General features: G+C 39.6%; 1 protein-coding gene across 1 annotated transcript in view; it reads right to left on the bottom strand.

The window, feature by feature from the left end:
- ctnnbl1 (catenin, beta like 1) overlaps positions 1–21616 on the bottom strand; it is a 99862-nt gene that overhangs the window by 12955 nt on the left and 65291 nt on the right. Inside the window, exons 14-15 of the mRNA XM_033627953.2 lie at positions 2896–3033; positions 1193–1265 (exon numbers count right to left, since the gene is read on the bottom strand). Of these exons, the coding sequence (XP_033483844.2) occupies positions 1193–1265; positions 2896–3033 (211 nt within the window). The remainder of the gene's footprint in view (positions 1–1192; positions 1266–2895; positions 3034–21616) is intronic.

Here is a 21616-nt window from a genome sequence, read left to right as displayed (position 1 = left end):
TATGCTTTTAGGGATGTACTGGACACAAACATGCACAAAACAGTGGCTTGGATAATGTTAAAACACAGACACCACAGTTTCAAGGTTTGCCTGGGCCTTTTCCCTTTGTGTCTAAAAGAATAAGGAAGAATGACATTATCCATAGTATTTCATTATATTCCATCACAACCACTTTGGCAGGCAAACAGCACGGGCTTACTATCAAACAACAACCACAGCCAAAGAGCAGTGATTATACCAACATTCCCCCCCTGAAATGTTGCTTCCTCGCCAGGCTGCAAAGCACTCGGAACCAGGATTTAAAAACAACCGTCAATAAAATGTTTCTCATAAAATGATGTGAATTGTTTTTGGTGCAGCTACCTTAGGTATAATGTGTTTTTATGCCTTGTAAAAATATGTTTTCTTATTTTATTCATTTTCACTTGGAAATGCAGGATGTAGACCTGTACATCTGATAAGGACTTATAGTTTTACTCAGACACTCCCACTTAGGTTTGTCAATGGGGTCAAACCATACCTAGTTCATTCATACATTCAACTTAAATGTAGGTAAAATAGCTGAGTAAAATACAAGTTGTGATGTATGTTAACATTAACTGCATATAAGAAGACTTCTTTATGTCACATGTTAGAATGACATGCTCGAACTAAAGACAAGCCTTTGTGGAGCATTTGAAGCAGTTCAGCATTTAATTAAGTTGATGTAGTCCCATGAGTCTTGGAATGTTTGGGTTGTATCCACACAGCTGAATACACTTATTATAAGTCATTCTGGATAAAAGCTTCCAGCCACATGCCTTTATTTTTCACCCTCTTATATACGTTTATTTTTTTTTATTATTTTTTTTTATCATAATTTAATAATGAATCACATTAATTTGTTCACAACTCCTCCATATGTTTAACATTAAAAGCCCCCCAGCAGTGTGAAGAGGTATCATCTCTTGTTGTGAAACATCTGCAAGAAGTGCTGCAATAACAGCAGAGGAGCACAGACAAAGCAGAGCAAAGTAGAACTGATTTAAATTAATTTATCAGAGTGTGGAAATTGTGTTTTCTACTAAAAATAGACACTGAAAGCAGTATGGCTAAAATATGTTATACTGGAAACATAGCAGTGCATGGGTTTATCATTAGATCTTGATTATAATTAAGAAATGTCTGTATTAAAGAAAATAAAGTGACTTACCTCTCATGATGTGGCGCACTACTTTGACAGAGCCTCCTCTCAGGTTGAGAATTTGATGGACCCTCTGCTGCAGCTAAACACAGAGAAAGAGAAGATCAGGAACGTACCATAAAATTACAATTCATTTTTACTAAGAAATCGCCTTTGGTGTTTGTTTGTGTCATTATTTGGTCAACATTATAATTACCATGTCATCTGTGAGTGAAATACAAACACGATGGGTCCAAATGTTGAATGTTGTTAAGATACAAATTGCTTGCTAGCACCAGGTAACATTACCAGGCTTGTTAAAAGGAAAGGGATGTATTGTATGAATGTTCATAAGCTATAGCACATCACAGAAGTTGACAACAAGTCTCCTAGCAATGCTGATTCTCAAACACCTGAACTGTTAGTTTACATATGTTGGGTACTGTAATTATAACGGTTGCGTACCTCAAAGTTAAATTCATTTTATACTGCTTTTTTATATCTTTCCCCCAAGGTCGCCCCTTTCTTGAGATGGATTTTTAGCTTTTACAGTGATCTCTCACGTTCTTCCACAACCTACAGCGAAAAGCCTTTTCTTTCCTCAGTGTGGTGGCTGTTCCTTTTCAACAATTTAAGGCCATTTGACCGTCTATGTGGTCTTTGAAGGGAGAGTCGTAGAGATGTCTGTGCAGGCGAACCTTCTCAGCCAGTTTTCTCTGCGTGCACAGTGAGTGCCTAGTTACAATAATTGAGAGGTGCCCAACGAAGTGCCACAACAACTTTTAGAGCCTTCACACTTGATGTAAAAGGGGTTATCAGACTCTATAAAGATGCTGAAAAACGTACTTATTCTTATGCTTTTATTTTAAATAGATCAGATCATTGTGATGCCTTTTTACTGGCCTTCTGAAACAGTCAATTGGAAAATGTCTTATTCAGAACTGTGCTGCTAGACTTTTGACCACAACAAGGAAAAAAGAGCATATTTCCCCACTTTTAGCAACACTCCACTGGCTCCTAGTCACTTTTAGAATAAATTTTAAGATTATTTTTTAACTTGTTTTTAAAGCTCTTAATGGTTTGGGAAAACTGGAAATCACAGACTGTTGTTTTGTAATCCTCTACGAGCTCTTGGATCTGCTGCTGCTGGGTTTTTAAATGCAAACAATTATACACACAAGAAAAGAGGCAGCGCAGCTTTTGTGAACTATGCTCTACATACTTGAGACACCACCTAAAACCTATTTATTTAGTTTAACTTTTGATTTATGTCCTTCTTCTTCGACTTCGTCTTTTTACCTTCACTTTAACATTTTGTCTCTTATTGTCTAATTTTGTTTTCCTTTTTGCTTTTGTGTAAATGTGTTGCTTTTCTATTGTGAAGCACTTCTCTTGTATTAAAAGTGGACTATAAATAAGCTTTATTATTAATAGGATTATTATTTTCTGGTACGCCCCAGTGACATTATGGTGAGCGTAAACCACTCTGAAGTGAAATGAGCAGGGCTATACTGCAGGTTTTAAGCAGCAGGTACAGTGTTGTTGTCTCCGCTCTGAGACAACAAAAGTAACACAGTGGAGTCTGGTAAAAGCCACACTTGTGTTGAAGTGAATAAACCGTCTGACTCCTGCCTGCTTTTAAAGCTCGGCTGATGTGATGTCCTAACAATAATTAATGTGTGAAGAGTCCATCTCGGACCACCAGCGGTCAGTGTGTGTGTCTGTGTGTGTACCTGTGATATCCCTGAGTTGCTGATCTCCACCATAATATAGCAGATCAACTGAAGGACAAATAGTCCAGCATCCAGGCGGCGAAGGTAGAACTCATCCTCCATGCTGTCATCTAGGATCTCCCCCCGGCGAACCATCTCCTGCACACACAAACACACACAGACAAAAGGGTAAAACACACTCATAAAAAGAAAACATTTTTTTATGCATGACGAGGTGAATAAATCACAATTTACTTTCTATTGTTCTCTGCACCCTTAAAACAAATTCAACAAACAGAGAAAACCACAGACTAAGTTTAATTTAGGTGTTGTTTTTCAGCGTTTTCCACAAATCCATTTTCTCCATCGACCAGACACACAAATCAATTGATTTCACAGCTAAGCTGCAAAAAGGTGGGGGCTCTGCTGCTGGGGCTCGCACGCTCACACATACATACACTCTCTTGCATAGTTATCCATCTTAACAACCCTGTCAGTATGCCAATAACACAGTGCTGCCAATAAGCACACAGCCCACATTAATCATCATTAGAGATTAAGAAGCAGACCTGAGGGGGAGAGGGGAGTCTGGAGTGTAAACCATTGGAGTGGTACAAAATACAGACAGTGTGTTAAATATTTTGCTGTCACACGGTTTTTTTGTGCATGGACAGGAGCAAGAAAGTTAAAGGGTAAGTTTGGTAAAAAAAAAAAATTCAGCCTGGACCCTATTTTCCCATGTTTTTGTGTCTAGTGACTAATGGGGACAACAATTTTTAAAACTGGTCCAGTATTAATGGAGAATGCTTCAGCCAGCAGCAGCAAAACAGGCTGCAATGTAATCCCTGCAGGTAATTGAGTACTGTCAATTTAGGTCCACTAAAAGTGCTTGTTTTTGCCACTGTCACATTCAGATTCTTACAGTAGGTGTCTGACAACATTATGGAAGGGATCCCTACAGATGCTGACCCTTTTGTTAAAGGGTAAGATCCTATTTGTTTAAGCAGAAACGGCCCAAAAACAGTAGCTGACAAACTCACCAAATTCCATTTAAATAAACAGTAATTTTAGCATCAATAAAGCCAGCATATTTTTCTATCTAAATGGGTGAATTGAAGGTTTATTTATATCAGAGTTACTGAATGTTGGAACAGCAGAGAGACAAACCAAGACAACTTTTGTGTTTTATTTTGGTCATGTTGACTTTAAATCAAACATGTTTTACAATAAGATTGCTGTTTATTAATATGGAGCCTTATGAGTTTGACGATAGCGATTTCGGGGCTATTTCTAAACAAAAAGGTCGACTTCTGTAGGGATTGTTCTCATAATTCTGTCAGAAACTTAGAATAACAATCTGAGCCTGTCAGTGGCAAAAACAAGCACTTAAAGTGCATGTGAAGTGACAGTGCACAGTTTCCTGTGGGGATTACATTGCAGTCTCTCTCTCTCTCTCTCTCTCTCTCTCTCTCTCTCTCTCTCAGACATGTAGCCATAGTGGTAAATTATGATTTGTAATATTCCATCATAAAAGGTTTTTAGTCAAAAGGAGGATGAAAAAAATATTTTTAAAGCCCTGATGACATCTATTACAATCAACTGAAGCCTTTATTTGATTATAATATGACCCTTCATTATAAAGTGTCACTGTAGGCTATCAGTATTTCTAACACTACGCTGTATCTTTTCTTGAAGAGTCCATGTCTTCTCTCTCTCTGAAAAATCATTTAATATATTTTTTTCAATGGATTTAATGGAACAATTCATACCATATACTAAAGGATTATCATTTCCCAATAGAATTTAACCAGTCAGTTTAGTTCATAGAAAGAAACATAGTACCTACTGACACATTTAGCCTACATACTGAAAGTCTACCTTACGAAACTTCAGTATCAACTGTATTTGATTTATGTTCTCAGGTCGGCTCAATCTGTTTTAGTCTAGGAGAGGATGGCCCAACACACGCACACACAAAAAAATCCAAAATGTGCTACAGTATGTGACACAGTAAATCAAGAAAAAGGGCAACTTTTCAAACTGTTCCTAATGAAAACAAATAGCTTTCAGTGTGGAGCTAAAGGGTACTGCACATGACATTTACATCCCAATGATTTAATCTCAGGGAAAATGAAAGCTTTCAAAAGGCCTTGTCCTTAAAGAGATCAATTACACTGTAAAACCCAATTATAGCTGTGAAGTTCAGCTCATTAACATGCCTCAATCAAAGGGCAACTCCTGAGGACTACAGTACAAGACTATTCTGGGAAAACCGTTTGAGCTGCAGGTTGCTGGGACACAAAACAACATATCCATTTTTGTGACATTGCCTTCTAAAAGCAGGATGTCATCCAGCTTTAATGACTTCATCCTGAGAGGAAAAAAAGACAAGCAGATACAACCTCAGAACAAAGCCCTACTGTACAATGTCAACTGTAGCTTATTAAAGATGTAAAACAATGCGGATAATTAAAACAAGAACCTTTAATAAAGCCAGTGAATGTAGGGCATTCTCTTCTGTGTCCTCTGGGTAAAACACTGGCCCAGAATTCTGTTTTATTACAAAGCGGAGAGTTATCGCATTGTAAAACAGTCCCAAAGCTTGGCCTTGTTGCTGTCAACTAGTGCCCATTAAAAATGCAAAAAAAACTTGAAACAAAGCTATTTGAATGTAACCTGTGTTTCCTCTCTTTCCTGTAGGAAAAAAAAAAAGATTATCTCAGTTTCCAGGACAACTCTGCTCATTATTCAGAACCGATACAGTAGCTTGCGGCAAAGTTATACAAATCTCACAAGCCAACTTCAGCAAAGATACAACACACAGGATGTAAATGGCTAATAGGCAGGGCACAATACATACATGTGACCCCTGAGGGAGAGTGAAAAACAGCATACATATATACACATATATGCAATACACACTCTTGTGTTTGCATTTTCTCTAACTGTTTTACACAGGCAGTCTTTTTCCTGTTGTATTAATTACAGCTCATGGCCGCCACTGCAAAGCAAAGCTGGATGCATATTCTTAAAAGGTCTTGGACAACTCAATTGCTATTTATTTTACAGCTGTCAGCCTATCAGCTGCTGAGGGATGGGACTTTATCCCAACAATATGTAAAACAATGTGACAGAAGCTCAGTCTGTGATGTGTGTACTGGAAAGATTAGTGGAAATACAGTAAAGTGGAGTAAAGTGTGTGTCAGTAATCAGAATTTAATTCTAAGACAAGGTAAAAAAAAATGAAAATAAAGCATCAAAAAATGGAAATATTTGTGTTTAGGTTGAACATGGGTACAGACATGACAGTTTATGTTGGTGCTCCAGCAGCATAAGCACTGCAGTCACTCACTTGGCTCGAGCTGCATTCAGAGACAAATCACAGTGTAGCTTTGTTTTTGTTTTTTTGAAAAAAGATCAGTCTTTTAAAACAGTGTATTAAGCCATTTTTTAATTTAGTTGTAACACTAATTACTTAGAAATATAAAACTGCAGACAAAACCAAACTTTTCATTCCAGGTTTTATGAAGGCCAACCTCCCGAAGAGGTACGAAGAGTACATGAAAACTAGTTAGCAAGCTACAATAGAAGTCCAGAAAGTTAGCTAAGAGTAACAAATAATTGGCTTAAAATGTAGCAAATAGATATTTGAAATAATTCGGCAAAAGTAATGGATAAACTATTTAAATAATTAGGTAAAAGTAAATGATAAATGGCTGAAATAATTACCTTTACTTATTGGATGAATGGCTGAAAAAAAGTAGTAGTAAAAAAGTAGTAGTAAAATGGTTAAAACAGTGATCTTAACGTAATGGATTAACAGCTTAAATATTTATCTAAAATGAATGAATAAAGGGCAGAAACAGTTAACTGCAAGGAATGCATAAATGCTCAATAAAAGTAACTGCCTAAAATGGAAGGACTCTCTGTATGTACGTATTGTACTATGTCCTTCGATGTCTCTAAAATCATTTATCAGATCAACTTCATATTCTCCAGATGTATTGGTAGGAATCCATGAAGTGCAGTGCCCAGTGTGAGCTCTTGAGATCTATGGCATATATCAATTAATAGTGCCTTACTATGCCACAAGTACATACTGTTGTGTATTTAGAGAGCACCCCATTACAATTTGCACCACTAAACAGTATGCTGGGGACTCTCCGTCACTGCCTACAGTGCATTCAAGACCAGTTTAGGAAGGAGAGACCGGAAAGGGCAACAGCGCAGAGATGTTACATTGTACCAAACTCAAACATTTAAGCACCAGGAGCAATGTAACTTTCAGAATCAATGTTTTTGTTCCTGGAGATAGCCTGGCTTTGACTTCACTGAGGCCATAAAATGTTCATGTGAGTTTCTGCACCCAAATGAAACATACACCCTAGCACTGCTAGGGGATGCAACTATGTTATGGCAGGTGTACTGATTAGGACCCAAGGCAGTGCAGTGTTGAGTATGAAGTTGTTCGGATGAGTAATTCTTGAGAAAGCTGCAAGCAGAAATACCGGCGGCCAAGCAACCGGCCCCACTGTATGACACTGCACTATAAAAGAAGTGTTTGAAAGAACCAGCCTATGCTACTCCAAGTGGTAGCAGTCCAGATGCAAACCATTATTCAATTATTGCATGAAAAAATTGTAACAGTATCCAGTTTTTGTAGTGTTATTTAGCATCCGCTCTAAAATCAATTGAAATGAACCTATGTGGGACATGATGGGTGGTGATGAGTTCATCTGATAGCAATACATCAGACAAAAACATTGGGAACAACTGATGTAGAGACTAGAGTCATCCTTGTTTAATCATTCTGCTACACTTCAGCTACACATATGCTGCATGACTGAGGGTGTAATCAATGAAACTAACAGCTTCCACCTGGATTCACCTGGTTAACCTTCAGACAAAAATCATGTTCCTGATGTCTTATATAGTCACTGTAAAAAAAAGTCTCAGCAAATACTACTGCCGTAGCTTATACTACGGACTTCTAATATTATACTGAATGCAAAATGGTTTTAATGTGTCAAGATTTGGATGTAAGTACCAAATTGGCATGATTTGTATTCTGTGACCCTGCAGTCAGAGGCTCTGTTTATTTTATTTAGTGCACAAAGAATCTGCCCAGGAGGAAGATGTGGTTGTCAAAATAACAGAGGAGGAAGATGAGAAAGCTAGAGAAGGGGACAACCCTCCTCTGTATCAACTTGGCAGGGACAAATGTAGTGTTAATGCTTCATCAGCTCCACCTCTAAAGGAGAGAGAGAGAGTGTGTCCTCAGATACCGACCCAAAACATATTCAGTGTATACGTTTTAATGTCTGTCTTTGGGTGGGACTGTGTGACTTGTCCAGGCTAGGAAAGGCAAGAGAAGTCATGACATCAGTAACAGAGGAATCAAAGAAAGAAATCAAATTACAGTTAAGTTTAAAAGTGTGACAGAAAATGTCATGCAAAGGCATGAGTGAACAGATACATAGTTTCCTTGCTGCTGCTATCTGAATGAGCTAGAAGGGCAGAAAAGCAGCAGAGCTGAAAGCTAAGCTGATGACCACTGTGGTGTGTTGACTGGCCCTGAGTCAAGCAGTGCTAGAATGTCCCAAAGGACTCATCAGACAGTTCATCAAAATAACTGACAGGTGTTAGGAGCTGGTCCCAAATGCATTTCCTACTTCAAACCAATAAATGTAGCCACCAGTCAGAGCTGTGACAAATCAAGAATGCCTGTTGTTGGAATTGTCAAGTCTTAGTTGATGTCTCCTTGTTTTTTTATGCAGCTACACTGGCCCATACCTTTGACTTTTTAAATCAAAGAAGCAGTTTGTTTTTAGTGACCTGAGGCTGTGTTTCCACTAGGGGATTGTGCCATGACAAGTGGCTGTTTTTTTACACAAACACTGTTGTGTTATCTGCCAGGATAGCTCCACAAAAAGCAGTTGTTTTTGCCAAATCATTGGTGCACTTCCTGCTGGGATTGTGCCACTAAAAATGGGTATTTCATATCAAGTCAAGTCGTGATCATTTTCTAACCATAACCAAGTGTTTTTTGTTTTTTTTTTGTATCAAACCACATGCTAACCACAGCACTGTTGAAACTCAAAGATACTTTAGTTTCTGCTACATATTTATGTACAAATTTAACACATCTGTGGTTAGCAAAAACATACAAAGCCATCATTCATTCTGAGGATTGGGTTTTTTTAGGGATGATTTACCCAGAGGAGTTTTATGTCCATCAAAGCCTTAAAAATGCTCCAACTGCAAGTTACCTTACATTGTTCATGTGGGACATGTACTGTACTTCTGTAACCCTTGACACCAGCAATAACTCCTCCCTCTTAACCACTCTGTAGCAATAAGTGGAGTCTTCAAAGAGAAAAAGAAAGAAAAACATTTTCAAATAAGGTCTCAGACAAGTCAATTGCTGTACCCTCCAGGGAGCATCACCGTAATGGAAAGGAGAAAAGATGTTCAACACACATGATGAATCAAGCCGGACCTTTGAATGTGTATGGGGAGAGAGGAAGGTTTTGAACAATGACAGCCGCATTAAATATTCATTATTGTGAGCAGCGGAGCTGGACATTTGGGATATTAAAACCCGAGCCGACGCGGGCAGTGTGGCAGTATTCATTACAGCGGCAGAGTTTTGTCCACTCGTGAGTTTTGACGTTGCGGCCAATATCTTTTGTGTGGCAGCTCGGTCCCTCTGGCAAACACCAGACAAAAGAAGCGGAGAAAGAATAACGTGTTGAAAGGAGGGATTGGACAAGTCAATTACTGCAACCTCAGGGGAGCCTGGCAGCCTGGCTACAGTACAGACAAAGTAATAAGTAGTGATTTTCAGTCTCAGTCCCTTTACTGTAACCCAGCCGCATTGTGCGTGTGTTTGTGCTACAGGGTGTGTATGATTTATGGAAGACTGTGTGTGCAGTGTTGTTGTGCATATCAGAAACCATGTATGTGTCTTAGTGCCTGTGTATGACATGCTTATAAGGAATGTGTGTCTTTGAACAAGAACCTTTATCGTATGTGTTGTGTCATTGTGTGTATGACAAAATGTGTTTGCTTTCCTGTGCATAAGGCAGTGTGTGTGTGTGTGTGTGTGTGTGTGTGTGTGTGTGTGTGTGTGTGTGTGTGTGTGTGTGGCTGTTTGTTATTCCTGTGCTTTCTTTTCCGCTGGGATGCTTAGATGCAGAATTAAAGTGATTTCTTTGTCAGCACTTTGCAAAAACCCACTGTGACTGTGCGTGTATGTGTGTATGTGTGTGTGTGTGTCTGTGTGTAGGACGTAATGCTCTTTATGAGGCTTAAGCAAATACCAGAAAGACAGAGGTTAGATATCCTCATTAAAAAACAGAGATACTGAGGTTGATAATGAGGTAAACTTTCAGGGAAAAAAAAAATGGAAGTTTGGGAGAGTGCGAGGCAACATGCTGATTTAAAAGTTATGATAATCTCCCAGAAAAAGAACAGCCCTGTGCTTTGGGTGCACATCAATTAAGAGTTTGTTCACAAAGTGGGGCAAAGCAAAACAGCAGTGCTGCCGGGAGGGAGGAGGTACTTGCTACCAAGAACACCTCGTCATTCAGCTCCACTCAAACTGCCAACATATGGCAAAAAAAGACTTACAAACTACGCATGTGACTGCAGTCTCTGATGTTAAGCATGATGAACTTATCTGCACTGAATCAATAATTTATCTTCTGAAATGTCATATTAAAGGGATAGTGCACCCAAAAATTAAAATTCAGCCATTATCTACTCACCTAAATGCCGAGGGAGGCCCTGGTCAAGTTTTAGAGTCCTCACAACACTTACGGAGATCTGAGGGGGGAGTGGGTAGCAGCACAACTGCACATCTAATAGCTGACGGCGACTCAGATTATAACGTCCAAGAAAACATAATTGAAACCACAAAATATCTCCAACATGCTCGTCTGTAGTGATCCAAGTGTCCTGAAGCCCCGACATAAAAAGTTGGGACTGCAAGCGCGCACACGTGAGCGCAGTGCACAGAGAAGCAGTCAGAGCTACAGGCTACAGTGAGGCTAAAAACAGAGTTTAAATGACATTTTTCCAAACAACTTTTTACATCGGGGCTTCAGGACACTTGTGGTTTCAATTATATGTTCTTGGATGTTTTAATCTGGGTCGCCCCCCCTCGGATCTCCGTAAGTGTTGTGAGAACTCTAAAACTTCACCAGAGCCTCCCTCGGCATATGGGTGAGTAGATAATGGCTGAATTTTCATTTTTGGGTGCACTATCCCTTTAATGGTGAGGTGTGTAAGATTTAGGGTGATTTGATGGCGTCGAGCAGTGAATTGCAGATTGCAACCAGGTAAAACGGCTTCTAGCTAGAATTCCTTCGGTGTTATTTGTTCAGGAGGAGCCTAATTAGATCTCCTATGGCAAGGTCTCCTCCTCTCCCTAACAAATGTACCATGTGATTAAAACCGGTAAACAGACTTAATAAAGTAGTTTCACCTTACCATTCAGGTTATCTCTGATGCTGTTTGACATGTTGGTGTGGGCAGCTCGTCCACCTGCTAATGTGTGCTCACCTTTTTTCTCCAATAACTTGAGATCCAGATTTTCAGGAAGTTTTTACTATGACCCAAATTATCTGAAGAGGTGTCCTCCTCTCCAAAACAAACGGACCCCATAAATTAGACCGGTAAAAACACTAAATAAAGTAGTTTCATGTTACAAACTAGTGTAACCCCCATACTGCTAGTTGCAGGTGGGTTTCTAAATATGGTAGCCGATGCAAAAATGTGAGATGCAAATGGTCCTATCTAGAGCCAATGTTTGGTTTGTCCGTTCTGGGCTTCTGTAGAAACATGGTTGTGCAACATGGCAATCTCCACAAACGAAGACCTGCTACCTATGTAAGATATAAACGGCTCATTCTAAGATAACGAAAAGACAACAACTCTTTTTTTCAGACAATTATACACTTTAGAAAACATTCTTATTGTATTATATTCCATTTCTGCTAATATATCCCCCATATCCTACACAGTGACCTGTTAAAACATTGACCTAGCCCTGTTCAGGACCGTCTTATCTACTGCAGTCCTAGAAACTTCACTCAATTTAGGCAAGCAATTTCATACTGCTCTTTATCAGAGGTGGGGAAGCTAACAAGACAAACATTTGCAAAACCAACCAAGTGTTCATCCTTGAAGTCTGTTCTCTTATTTGGAAAAACTACAGATAAAACATTAATCTTATGTTTAGCTTGTCAAAGTTATTTTTGGAGTGTGGAATGCTTGTTGTTGCCCATTGTGGCCTCTGGGGGAAAAATACTCCCGACAACGGTGGTTCTCACCACATTTCAAGTTTTCAAGGAGGTGAAGAAGCTGCTTATCTCTAGGTCTAAAAAGTGAAGCCAATGTGAAAGTGCCTTAAAACTGTATCTTTCTAATGGCCAGCAGGGAGCACTCCACTGGTTGCAAAAAAAAGGCTAACTGTATAGAGTGCTGCAGGGATGATGCTTATTCGTAGCATGGAGCTTACCATCGCCCCAGCTCCCTCAACAAAAAGCCAATGGGATTTTTATTTTGGATTATCACAGAAAATAAGCTCTGTGACAAACAAATAATTATGATACTAATATGTTTTGTTTAGCAAGATAATCTTCACAAATAAACACCACTTTTATAATTTATTACTGATTTATTTTATGTTGCAGAACAAAAAGTTAAAGTCTCTCACAGACCAGCTTCTCATCTGAATCACTGACAAACATCGCTGGCAACAGGACAAATCAGCTGTTGCTAATTAACAATAATTTCGCAAGTAACTTGATGGTAGGCCAAAACTTTGAACTGTTTTAAGGTTAAAATGCTCTCTCTGCAGCTGGTATTTGTACTCAGCCAAACAGAACACTCCACTCTGTAACACCACTTCACAACCCTGAGTGGACAGTGTTTTTGTGGTTCCCACAACACAGAGTGACGCATCTTCTCTAGTAAAATGATCTAGCTGATCATGTCTTGTCACATTTTAAACTTAAATTAAGCTCAAATCAACAATTCAACTTTAGCAGTTTAATTGTTCTGAATTAGGACCTCCAGTATTTGGAGAAAGTTGCTTATGAAAAGAGAGGTATGCCACTTAATAGCTACTGTTACGTCAATGTGTCAGATAGATTATCAAAGTTTCACACCTTCTGTCATTATGAACATTCACAAAATTTTATTATTTAACATCTTTGGAACAAAAATATATTTTGCAATGAACTGAGTTCTATATTATCATATCTCATTTTCAGGCTGTAGCTACAGGTTGTGAACATTTATTAGGTTGTCACTCAAAAGTGTTTTTGTCTTCACCTTACAGATTTCAGCTGTAGTTATTCATAATTTTAGTTTCTTCAAAAGTTGAATGCTAAAGCTAAAAAGATTGAATAAGGGATTTGAACAGATTCAGATTTCATAAGCAGATTCAATACTGACATTAAACTCAGATTGGATAAAATGCTGTCAAACCCAAATGCTAATTGTAACGGCTCACAAGAATAAGCAACTTCTACGATGTTCGAAAAAACACAATGCATTCCTGTCCATTGTTAGGTCTCCTGTATTGAAAAGTACTCTTTTTGCAGGAAAAGCACAGTTCCTCCGAAACTCAGCATTACAAATCAATTGCGTGTGAACATTATTCATAGGAGATACATTTAACAAGCTGCTCCACAGTTCTTTAAGCAGAGGAGTGAGACATTTTCAGGCATCTTGGTGCCATTTTTTGGTGCAACATAACAATGAATAACCTGAAAATGAACTGGACTTGAGATGTAAAGGCTCTGAAGTTGAAATAAACCAATCCAAATGCGAAGGCGCTGGTTGCACTGCAGGAGCAGTACATTTTGGAACCAAATTTGTCAGCACTGCTGTGTGCTCCACTCAGTAAATGAATGAATGGTGATTTTTGAAGGAGTGATAGAAGAGGAAAATTGAGGAGAGGAGTGGGCAATCATGGAGGAAGGATAAACAAGCTGACACAAACACAAGTTCACAGAGGATGTGAGAAAAAAAAGAGGAGAGAGAACATTTACTCTTGGCTCTTGGAGGACATTTAAGAAAACTAAATATATCACATCCAGGTGCAAAACCAATTCCAACTTAACACAGACTTGTGTTAAAACGTCTACTGTCAGCAGTGCTAAACCAGCCCATTTCTGCACTACACTCTTGCTACAGCCCAGTAGAGGAAACACACACATTCTCTCTCTCTCTCTCTCTCTCTCTCTCTCTCTCACACACACACACACACACACACACACACAAAACACAGCGAGCAACTGGGTTCTTAGGTGCTACGAAAGTGCACTCAGGCATTTTACAGTATTGAGGTCGGCCTCAGCCATGTTTTGCTGAGCTTCATCAATCTCCAAGAGCTGTTTCCAACAAGCTGAGAGCAGGGGGAAGGTTTGGACTGAAAAGAGGTGGAGAAAGAGAGGTGAAGGCAGTTGCATTAGAGGGGAAGAAGAAACAGGAGAAAGAAGAGGGACGGAAGGTCCGGGAGATGGTGTGAAGGGGTGATGGAGGGAAGGAGGAGACAATGTGAAAGATGGGAAGCGAGACACAAATGGAGAAAGAGACAGAATGAAGTACAAGAAAAAGACACAAAAGAAGGAAATGGTGTAATATAGTGGATCACAAGCAAGTACAGAAAGCAGGAAAGATGCAGCAACAAGAAAGAGAGAATGTGAAAATGAAGGGGACCACATAGGGAGAGTAAAAACAAGACACTTGAGAGAGGAGGGAGAAGTAATGGATGTGGGGGGTGAGTAAAAGATAGGAAAAGAGGGACAGAAGAAACAGAGGGGGGAGAAGGGAGTCAAACATGAAAAATACCGAAGGATAGGAAAAGCAGCTTTAAGGGGGAGAAGGAAAGAATCAGAAGGATAGAAAGAGAGGGAAGATACTAAGGTGGGAGGGAAATAAGCAGCTTATTAAAAGGGACTGGGCTGGAGACTGAGAGAAAAAGCAGCAGCAGCTTTTTCTTTGCTATCCTCCTGAGAAATCTGTGGATAATATGTTGCAGAGGAAAAACATTTTGCTTACCGCCCCTTAAAAACAGGCTTAACTAGGGGAAACCAAAAGGCACGGCAGAGAGAGATAAAACACGGCTGCTGACGGCAGCCGATTCAGCTGAGGCGCTGGACAGAACTGGGTTGGCGTCTTTATCACCTTATTTAACATAACGTGACATTTGGTGGGAGCCGTGATTCGCACAGACTTACAGTATCATCTGGGTGTTTAAGTATTAGACTTGTGCAAAAAGAATGAAACTGCAGCCTTTTGCTTAATCCACTGGGCTACACGGGGAAAGAAACCCAATATTTAATGTGTTACAGCAGAATCAGTTTAGACCCAACACAATACATACAAATACAAAGGAATAACTACACTGAAAAAAAAATGTCCACCCACAAACAGCGAGTAACAAGCTGAAAGCATTTCTTGAAACTAGCTTCAAAATTAGGCCAATGCAAAACACTATCCGACCTTTAAACTAATCAAAGGAATACTTTACCCACAAAATGATCATTTTTATGTCCATTACTCACCTGTGTTACCTTGGATTCATAAAGAAACATTGCTTTTCTTGCATGCCTCCACAGTTAACGAAGAATCCAATAAAATTCTTGATGAATAGCAGTAAAATTGAGACTGTGTTTAAGAACAACAACAAAACTATATCAGAACATCAGTTTATGAACCTAAAACACTTCTGCATTAACAGTCACAGGCACACAGAAGTAGCACGCCTGGGCAAGAGTGTGCATTGGAACTCTGCTCAGCAGATTTCAAATGCATGCCCAGATGTGTTTCTGTATGCATGTGTTTTAAATAGTAAGGTTTTAGTAATGAATGTGTTAGGATATACTGAGAGCATACAATTGGATGAATGAGACTTGGATTATACTGCATGAGCTGTGTCAGTGTTTGTACACAGATGTTTTGATCTAGTTCTGCTGTTGTTGAATAAGGTTCCTGTTACTACAATTCCTTGAGAATTTTCTCAGTTTTTGAATCCTTCGTTCACTGTGTGTACTTCGTTCAGTATGCGAGAAATCAAGGCCACAAGGAACCAGTCACTGACAAACAAATTGATATTTTGTGAGTCAAGTATTCCTTTTAAAAGTTTTGATATAGGCAGTGAGACTTTAACCTCTCTAACTCCGCCAGGACTCCGACGTCCTCGCTCCCCCCCTCCTCTGTTAAATGGTATCTCCCAGGCGCACTACGTCATCAAACCATGTGATGTTTGGTATTGCCGGATTCAGGAAGCTCTCGACTTTTCAGAAATAGCATTGTTTTTCTTTTATTTATTATGTATTTCACACCAGAGCAGCCTAATCACACAAAGTCCAAAATCGCGATGAGTGGTGACAAGTCATGTCATGGCATTTTTCAACGGGAAAAGTTAAAGGATTACTCGCAATCTTATGTGGAGCCATTAGCGGGGACTTAGCTGTTTTATAAAAGGTAAGAGTCTCACTCCTACCACGATTTTTGGCTGAGATATACCGTCTAGAAAGTGGGATCATAACTTTCAATATGACTTTATTTGGTGATATTTTATGGTGTTTCTGTGTCACAAACAACATCAGCTATCATAATCACACCTGATTTCAATAAGGTACAATGTCTGAAGCTGGCTGAGTGCTGTTTGATCACTGATAGTACTGTTTTGAAGCTGAGTGACCGACTTGTCTTTTGATACTCTGCCTGGATCTTTTCATGAAAAAAACACTGTAGAATGGTCATACTTTCAGCAATCTTCTTCAAATTTGAAACAAATGTTCACTGATATGTGCCTACAGCACCACAGTGTCATTTACCTGCTCAGATGAAGCCACAGACAGTTATTCATCCTGAAAAACATTTTTTATTTTATTTTAGCCAAAATCTTCAATTTTTTATTGACTTCAGAGGCCCATTACTCTGTCTCTATATCACCTAGAGTGTTTCTGACAACTTCAGAGAGTTTTCTTTCTGGCAAGACCTCATGCATGCATGTAGTCACAGTGGTTCAGAAGCTACAGTCTTTTAATTTGGCGATGTCATTTCAGGCGTTTTTGCTACAAAATGGGGGTGGAGTATTAATATATTATTTTAAAATAAAAAAGTGCTTTATGAGATGCAATAATCTGTCCTTAGTTTAGATTAACAAAACATCAATTCTTAAGGGGTGAATTCTGCTTCTTTGCACCTGAAGGTCAGTATGTTCACAAGGCTATAAACCTGAAAACATTCCATTGAGCCGGGCTCAGACAACATAAGTTTTAAAATCCTAACCGAATTTGAAATCAGGTTGCATCATGCTCACAGGTAGACACTTCACAGATGTTTTTCTCTCCCATCTAAAACAAGCACACACTACAAGCCTGAATGCACCACCTCACGTCTTCTCACGGGGACGCAGATGTAAATAAAGAGACTGACATGAAGCGACAACTTGCTGTAATGCTTACAATGCTTTGCTTTGAGTAAAACAAAAGCAGAAGGCTAAATGAGTCTGGATGAGAAGAAGATGGTTGGAGAGATGTGGTCAACACTGGCTGTCTATTCTTCAGCGAGATCTAGATGTGAGATTTTAACTGTCAGTTTTAATATGTGTCAACAGCTAGCTCACGTTAGTCTCAAGGCCTAGACTGAAGGGAAGGATATACTGGCAGAGATAGAATATAATGTAATAAGTATGTTTTCTTAAGTGTACAATCACCGAGAAAAAAAAAAAAAAAGGCATGTGTTTGACACCAAAGAATAAGCCATTTATATCTACATAGGAAGAAGCTCGTTGTCCACTGGAGTCCACCATGTCTCTGCAGTAGCCCAGAACGTACAAATCAAACACTGGCATTAGGTATGGCCATCCACGTTTTCACACTGACCATCGTAGTTAGCAGCCACTCAGTGACGAACTGTTTTAGTCACCTGTCCCTTTGTTTCGGAGAGGAAGAGACAGATAATTTGGTTCATGGTAAAAACCTCCTAAAAAATGAACACTGAAGGAATTCTAACTGGGACAGTCTTCACTGCTAGACGCCACAAAATCCCCCTAAATCTTACACAGGAAATCATTTAAAACTGGATCTGTTCACCTGTCACATTACCTGATACTATGGGCCAAACATCAGTACCCACCAAGGTCCATGAACAAATTTCTCCTCTGACTGACGGGAGGGGTGAATCAGGGACAATAGTTCAATTAATTTTCTAGCATGGGGTGTCAATTGTTTCAATACTAATGCAGCAATATGCATTAAATCCCCTTTCAAATATATCATTTTGCATATTTAGATATAGTTTTGCTCTTAAGACTGTACCTTTAACCAGTTCAACCAAAATTTTGCTTTTGTCTTGACTATTTTTTAAAGACTGATCTGATGCTAAAGATACATTTTCTCCTAAAGATTCCTGGAATATAAGTGTAATGGCAATGCAATCATGCTAGCTGCTGTTCAAGTCTGTAAAAGGACAATGTCCAGCAGGACAGACTCTAATCTATTGATACATGCTGTATATAACATGCTGGTATTCATTTTAATAGTGCCAGCAGTCTGAGAGAGTTCGACATGCAGTAAAAGGATAATATGATATTCCAACTTTTCTGAATAACCCTTTTTTGGGTGTACAATAAATAGAATATTGTTGTTCAGCAAACAGATATTTTATCACTTTCTGCCTCATGTCTGTCTGGCTCACAGTATGGCTCTGAACAGGGGAAGGCCAACAGTGTGGCTTCAAAGATAGTAGCAAACGCAGACAAGGCTCCTTATCGCCGGGGTATCACAAAGTCATACTTTCGCCATCCCGGAGGAAGAGATGGGAGAGCGACAGGAGTAAACAGGGAGAGAGAGGGGGGGGGAGAGAAAATGTCAAACTGTCTGGCCTTTTCTTGGCAATCCCACCACGATGTCTGTCTGAGAAATTAATCTTCTGTCATCTTTAGATAGGAATCTCACACTTATCTGTCTCCACACCCCCCCCCCTTCCCTCCTTCACTCAAATTCATTCTCTCTCCCTTTTTATATTTCTCATTTTCAGCTCATTTCCCCTTTTTAAACATTCACCTCTCTTCTTTTAACTGCACTTCCTGTTATAACATTCATAGCATCTCTACCTGCCTTTTTTTATTGTCTTCTTACCTTTCTGAGGACAGGATGCTCTTTCCTTCTCTGTTGAAGCTATTATCCCCTGCCTGGCTACTTATCTTCTATCTATATCCCTCCATCGGTCCGTCTGGCCCACAGCTCAACACACTGACATGCACACACACACAATCGCAGCTCAATAGGGCCCTCACATACAGCTATCAAGCTTTCCATTCCTCTGTAAACTGTCATATTGTTATCAGCAGGATTGTGATGGTTTCTTTGGTCTCTTCCCTCATGGCTTTGGATGTGACACTGTGTGGAACTGCACATCTTATCTACCATAAAGAGACAACCTTTTGATCAAACATCCTGGCCCTTTATAACAAGGACTGCGTTTGATATCTGAACATCTGTAATGCAATTCGAATTTTTTTTGTTATCTAGTTGGTGATAAAGAAAACCATGAATGTGTGATGGGATTGCGCTGGAGTCCTTTTCTCTGTCAATAGACAATTCTAATGGAGGGTTATCGTACCTGCTGCGTTTGTACCTCAGCAGGTTCATTTGGGGTTTTCTAAAAAAAATTAGTTTGTAGAAAGAGCCAGAGCAATCTCTTAAAACTTGTTTTGCTAAAACTAAAACTATTTGTTGCCTCGTTTCCAGTGCCATTTTCTGTTCAAAATTCTATAATATTGGTGATCATTACTAGTTTTTAAATCATCTGACAGTGTTGTCACCCCTCGTTACTGACGAGGACCACTAATGAAAATGGATGAACATTATGACGATGGCAACACTCTCTAGACTGTGTAATATCACCATATATGGTGATACTGCACTGCACATACAGTGTTGCCTCAAGGTGACAAACCCATATTTGGCTGTTTACACGCATAAATTAAATCCTCAGTTATGATGCATACTTTGAGAGAGAGCCAAGGACCTGAGGAAACGACTGTTTTATAGTCACATGACTCTCTGAAGGCCATGTTGAATCCCTTTTTGCAGCATTCATGAAAACATGAATGCTTTACACACATCTCCTCCCGGCAGCACAGAAGATTTATACACTCAGTACAGCTTCAAGGTGGACACCCAAGATTAGTGTCATCAATTCCGTATTTGACCAAATGAGTAATGGCCAGAAAGGTGTTTTTGAAGAACATTATAATGTTACAGTGAAGCTGACCTTTGACTTTTTGGATATAAAATGTCATCACTTTATTATTCTTATATGATTTTGGACATTTGTGTGAAATTTTGTCATAATTAGTGTATGAATTTTTTGGTTATGGCCAAAAACATGTTTTGTGGAGTCACAGTGACCTTGACCTTTGACCGCCAAATTCTAATCAGTTCATTTGTTTGCGCCAAATTTGGTGAAACTCCCTCAAGGCTTGCTTGAGATATTGCGTTCACCAAAGTAAGACGTACACAAGGTCACGGGGACCTTGACGTTTGACCATCAAGTTCTAGTAGGTTCATCTGTGACTTAAAGCTATAGTTGGTAATGTTGGAGAGCTAGCAAGATTTGAAAGCAGCACCTCCTCTAAGCTCCACCCCCCTCCTCCCCCTCCCGTCAGTGCTCCGTCCAAAGCCACGCCCCCACAAACTTGAACACGCATCCTGTAGTAAACCGACAGAGAAGCTGTTAGCATTGGGCTAATACGAGCTACAAAAGTAGCTAAGTTGGCTAACGTTACATATTTCATGAAAATAACAAATCCCCCCCCCCCCGAAGCAATACAAATAATTAGCCTATCTGTCTAACAGAAAGACAGCAACCTCTGCATCACTTTTCAGGCCCTTCAGCTCCCTCAGTTGCCGTTCAAAAGCTGCGATGTTGGTTGACTCTGGTTTGTCCTCTCGCTTTATCCAAAGCCTTTTTTGTCGCAGCCTTTTCTGCCTCCGACTTTCTTTTCTTAGCCTGTTTAGCAGGGTGAGCCATTACAAGTAACGCTGGAAGTGGTACTTTTGCCTGCATTTTCTCTGCCATTGTTCAGCAAACGTATTCTCATGCTAACTCTGTATTTCTGCTGAGGAGTGTGCTGAATATTTCCAGCAATGGTGACACGTGATGAGTGCACGCAGAGAGGAGGGAGGGACAGAGAGGGGGCTTGGGCAGGACGAGACATGAAGGCATCTGATTGTTTCTTTCCACTCACACCAAGAGGCAGGGATTGGTCAGAGTTTTTACAGGCCTGCAGCTGCCACAGTGGTCGGATTTTTTTCGTTCCTTTTTCTGAACACATTATGTATTGACTACTCTCAGGATGGAAGAACCATTTCACCCAGTATAACAAAAAGTGTTTCTGAACAGGATTACCAACTATAGCTTTAAAGTGGATGTTTGTGCCAAGTTTGAAGAAATTCCTTCAAGGTGTTCTTGAGGTATTGCATTCATGAGAAAGCAACTGGTAGGGTCACAGTGACCTTGACCGGCAAAATCTAATCAGTTCATCATTGAGTCCAAGTGGAAGTCTGTACCAACGTTAAAGAAATTCCCTCAAGGAATTTTTCTAAAAATCATGTTTACGAGATGGACGGACAACCTGAAAACATAATCCCTCCTGCCACAGCTATTGCCTGTGTGGAAGCATAAAAATGGTCTGGAAAAGTCTTTT

This window comes from Epinephelus lanceolatus, chromosome 8 (genome assembly GCF_041903045.1).
Source record: "Epinephelus lanceolatus isolate andai-2023 chromosome 8, ASM4190304v1, whole genome shotgun sequence".
In the NCBI taxonomy this organism is placed as follows: Eukaryota; Metazoa; Chordata; class Actinopteri; order Perciformes; family Serranidae; genus Epinephelus; species Epinephelus lanceolatus.
The sequence above is the reverse complement of the archived record's forward strand: the minus strand, read 5'-3'. Positions and strand labels throughout refer to the sequence as shown.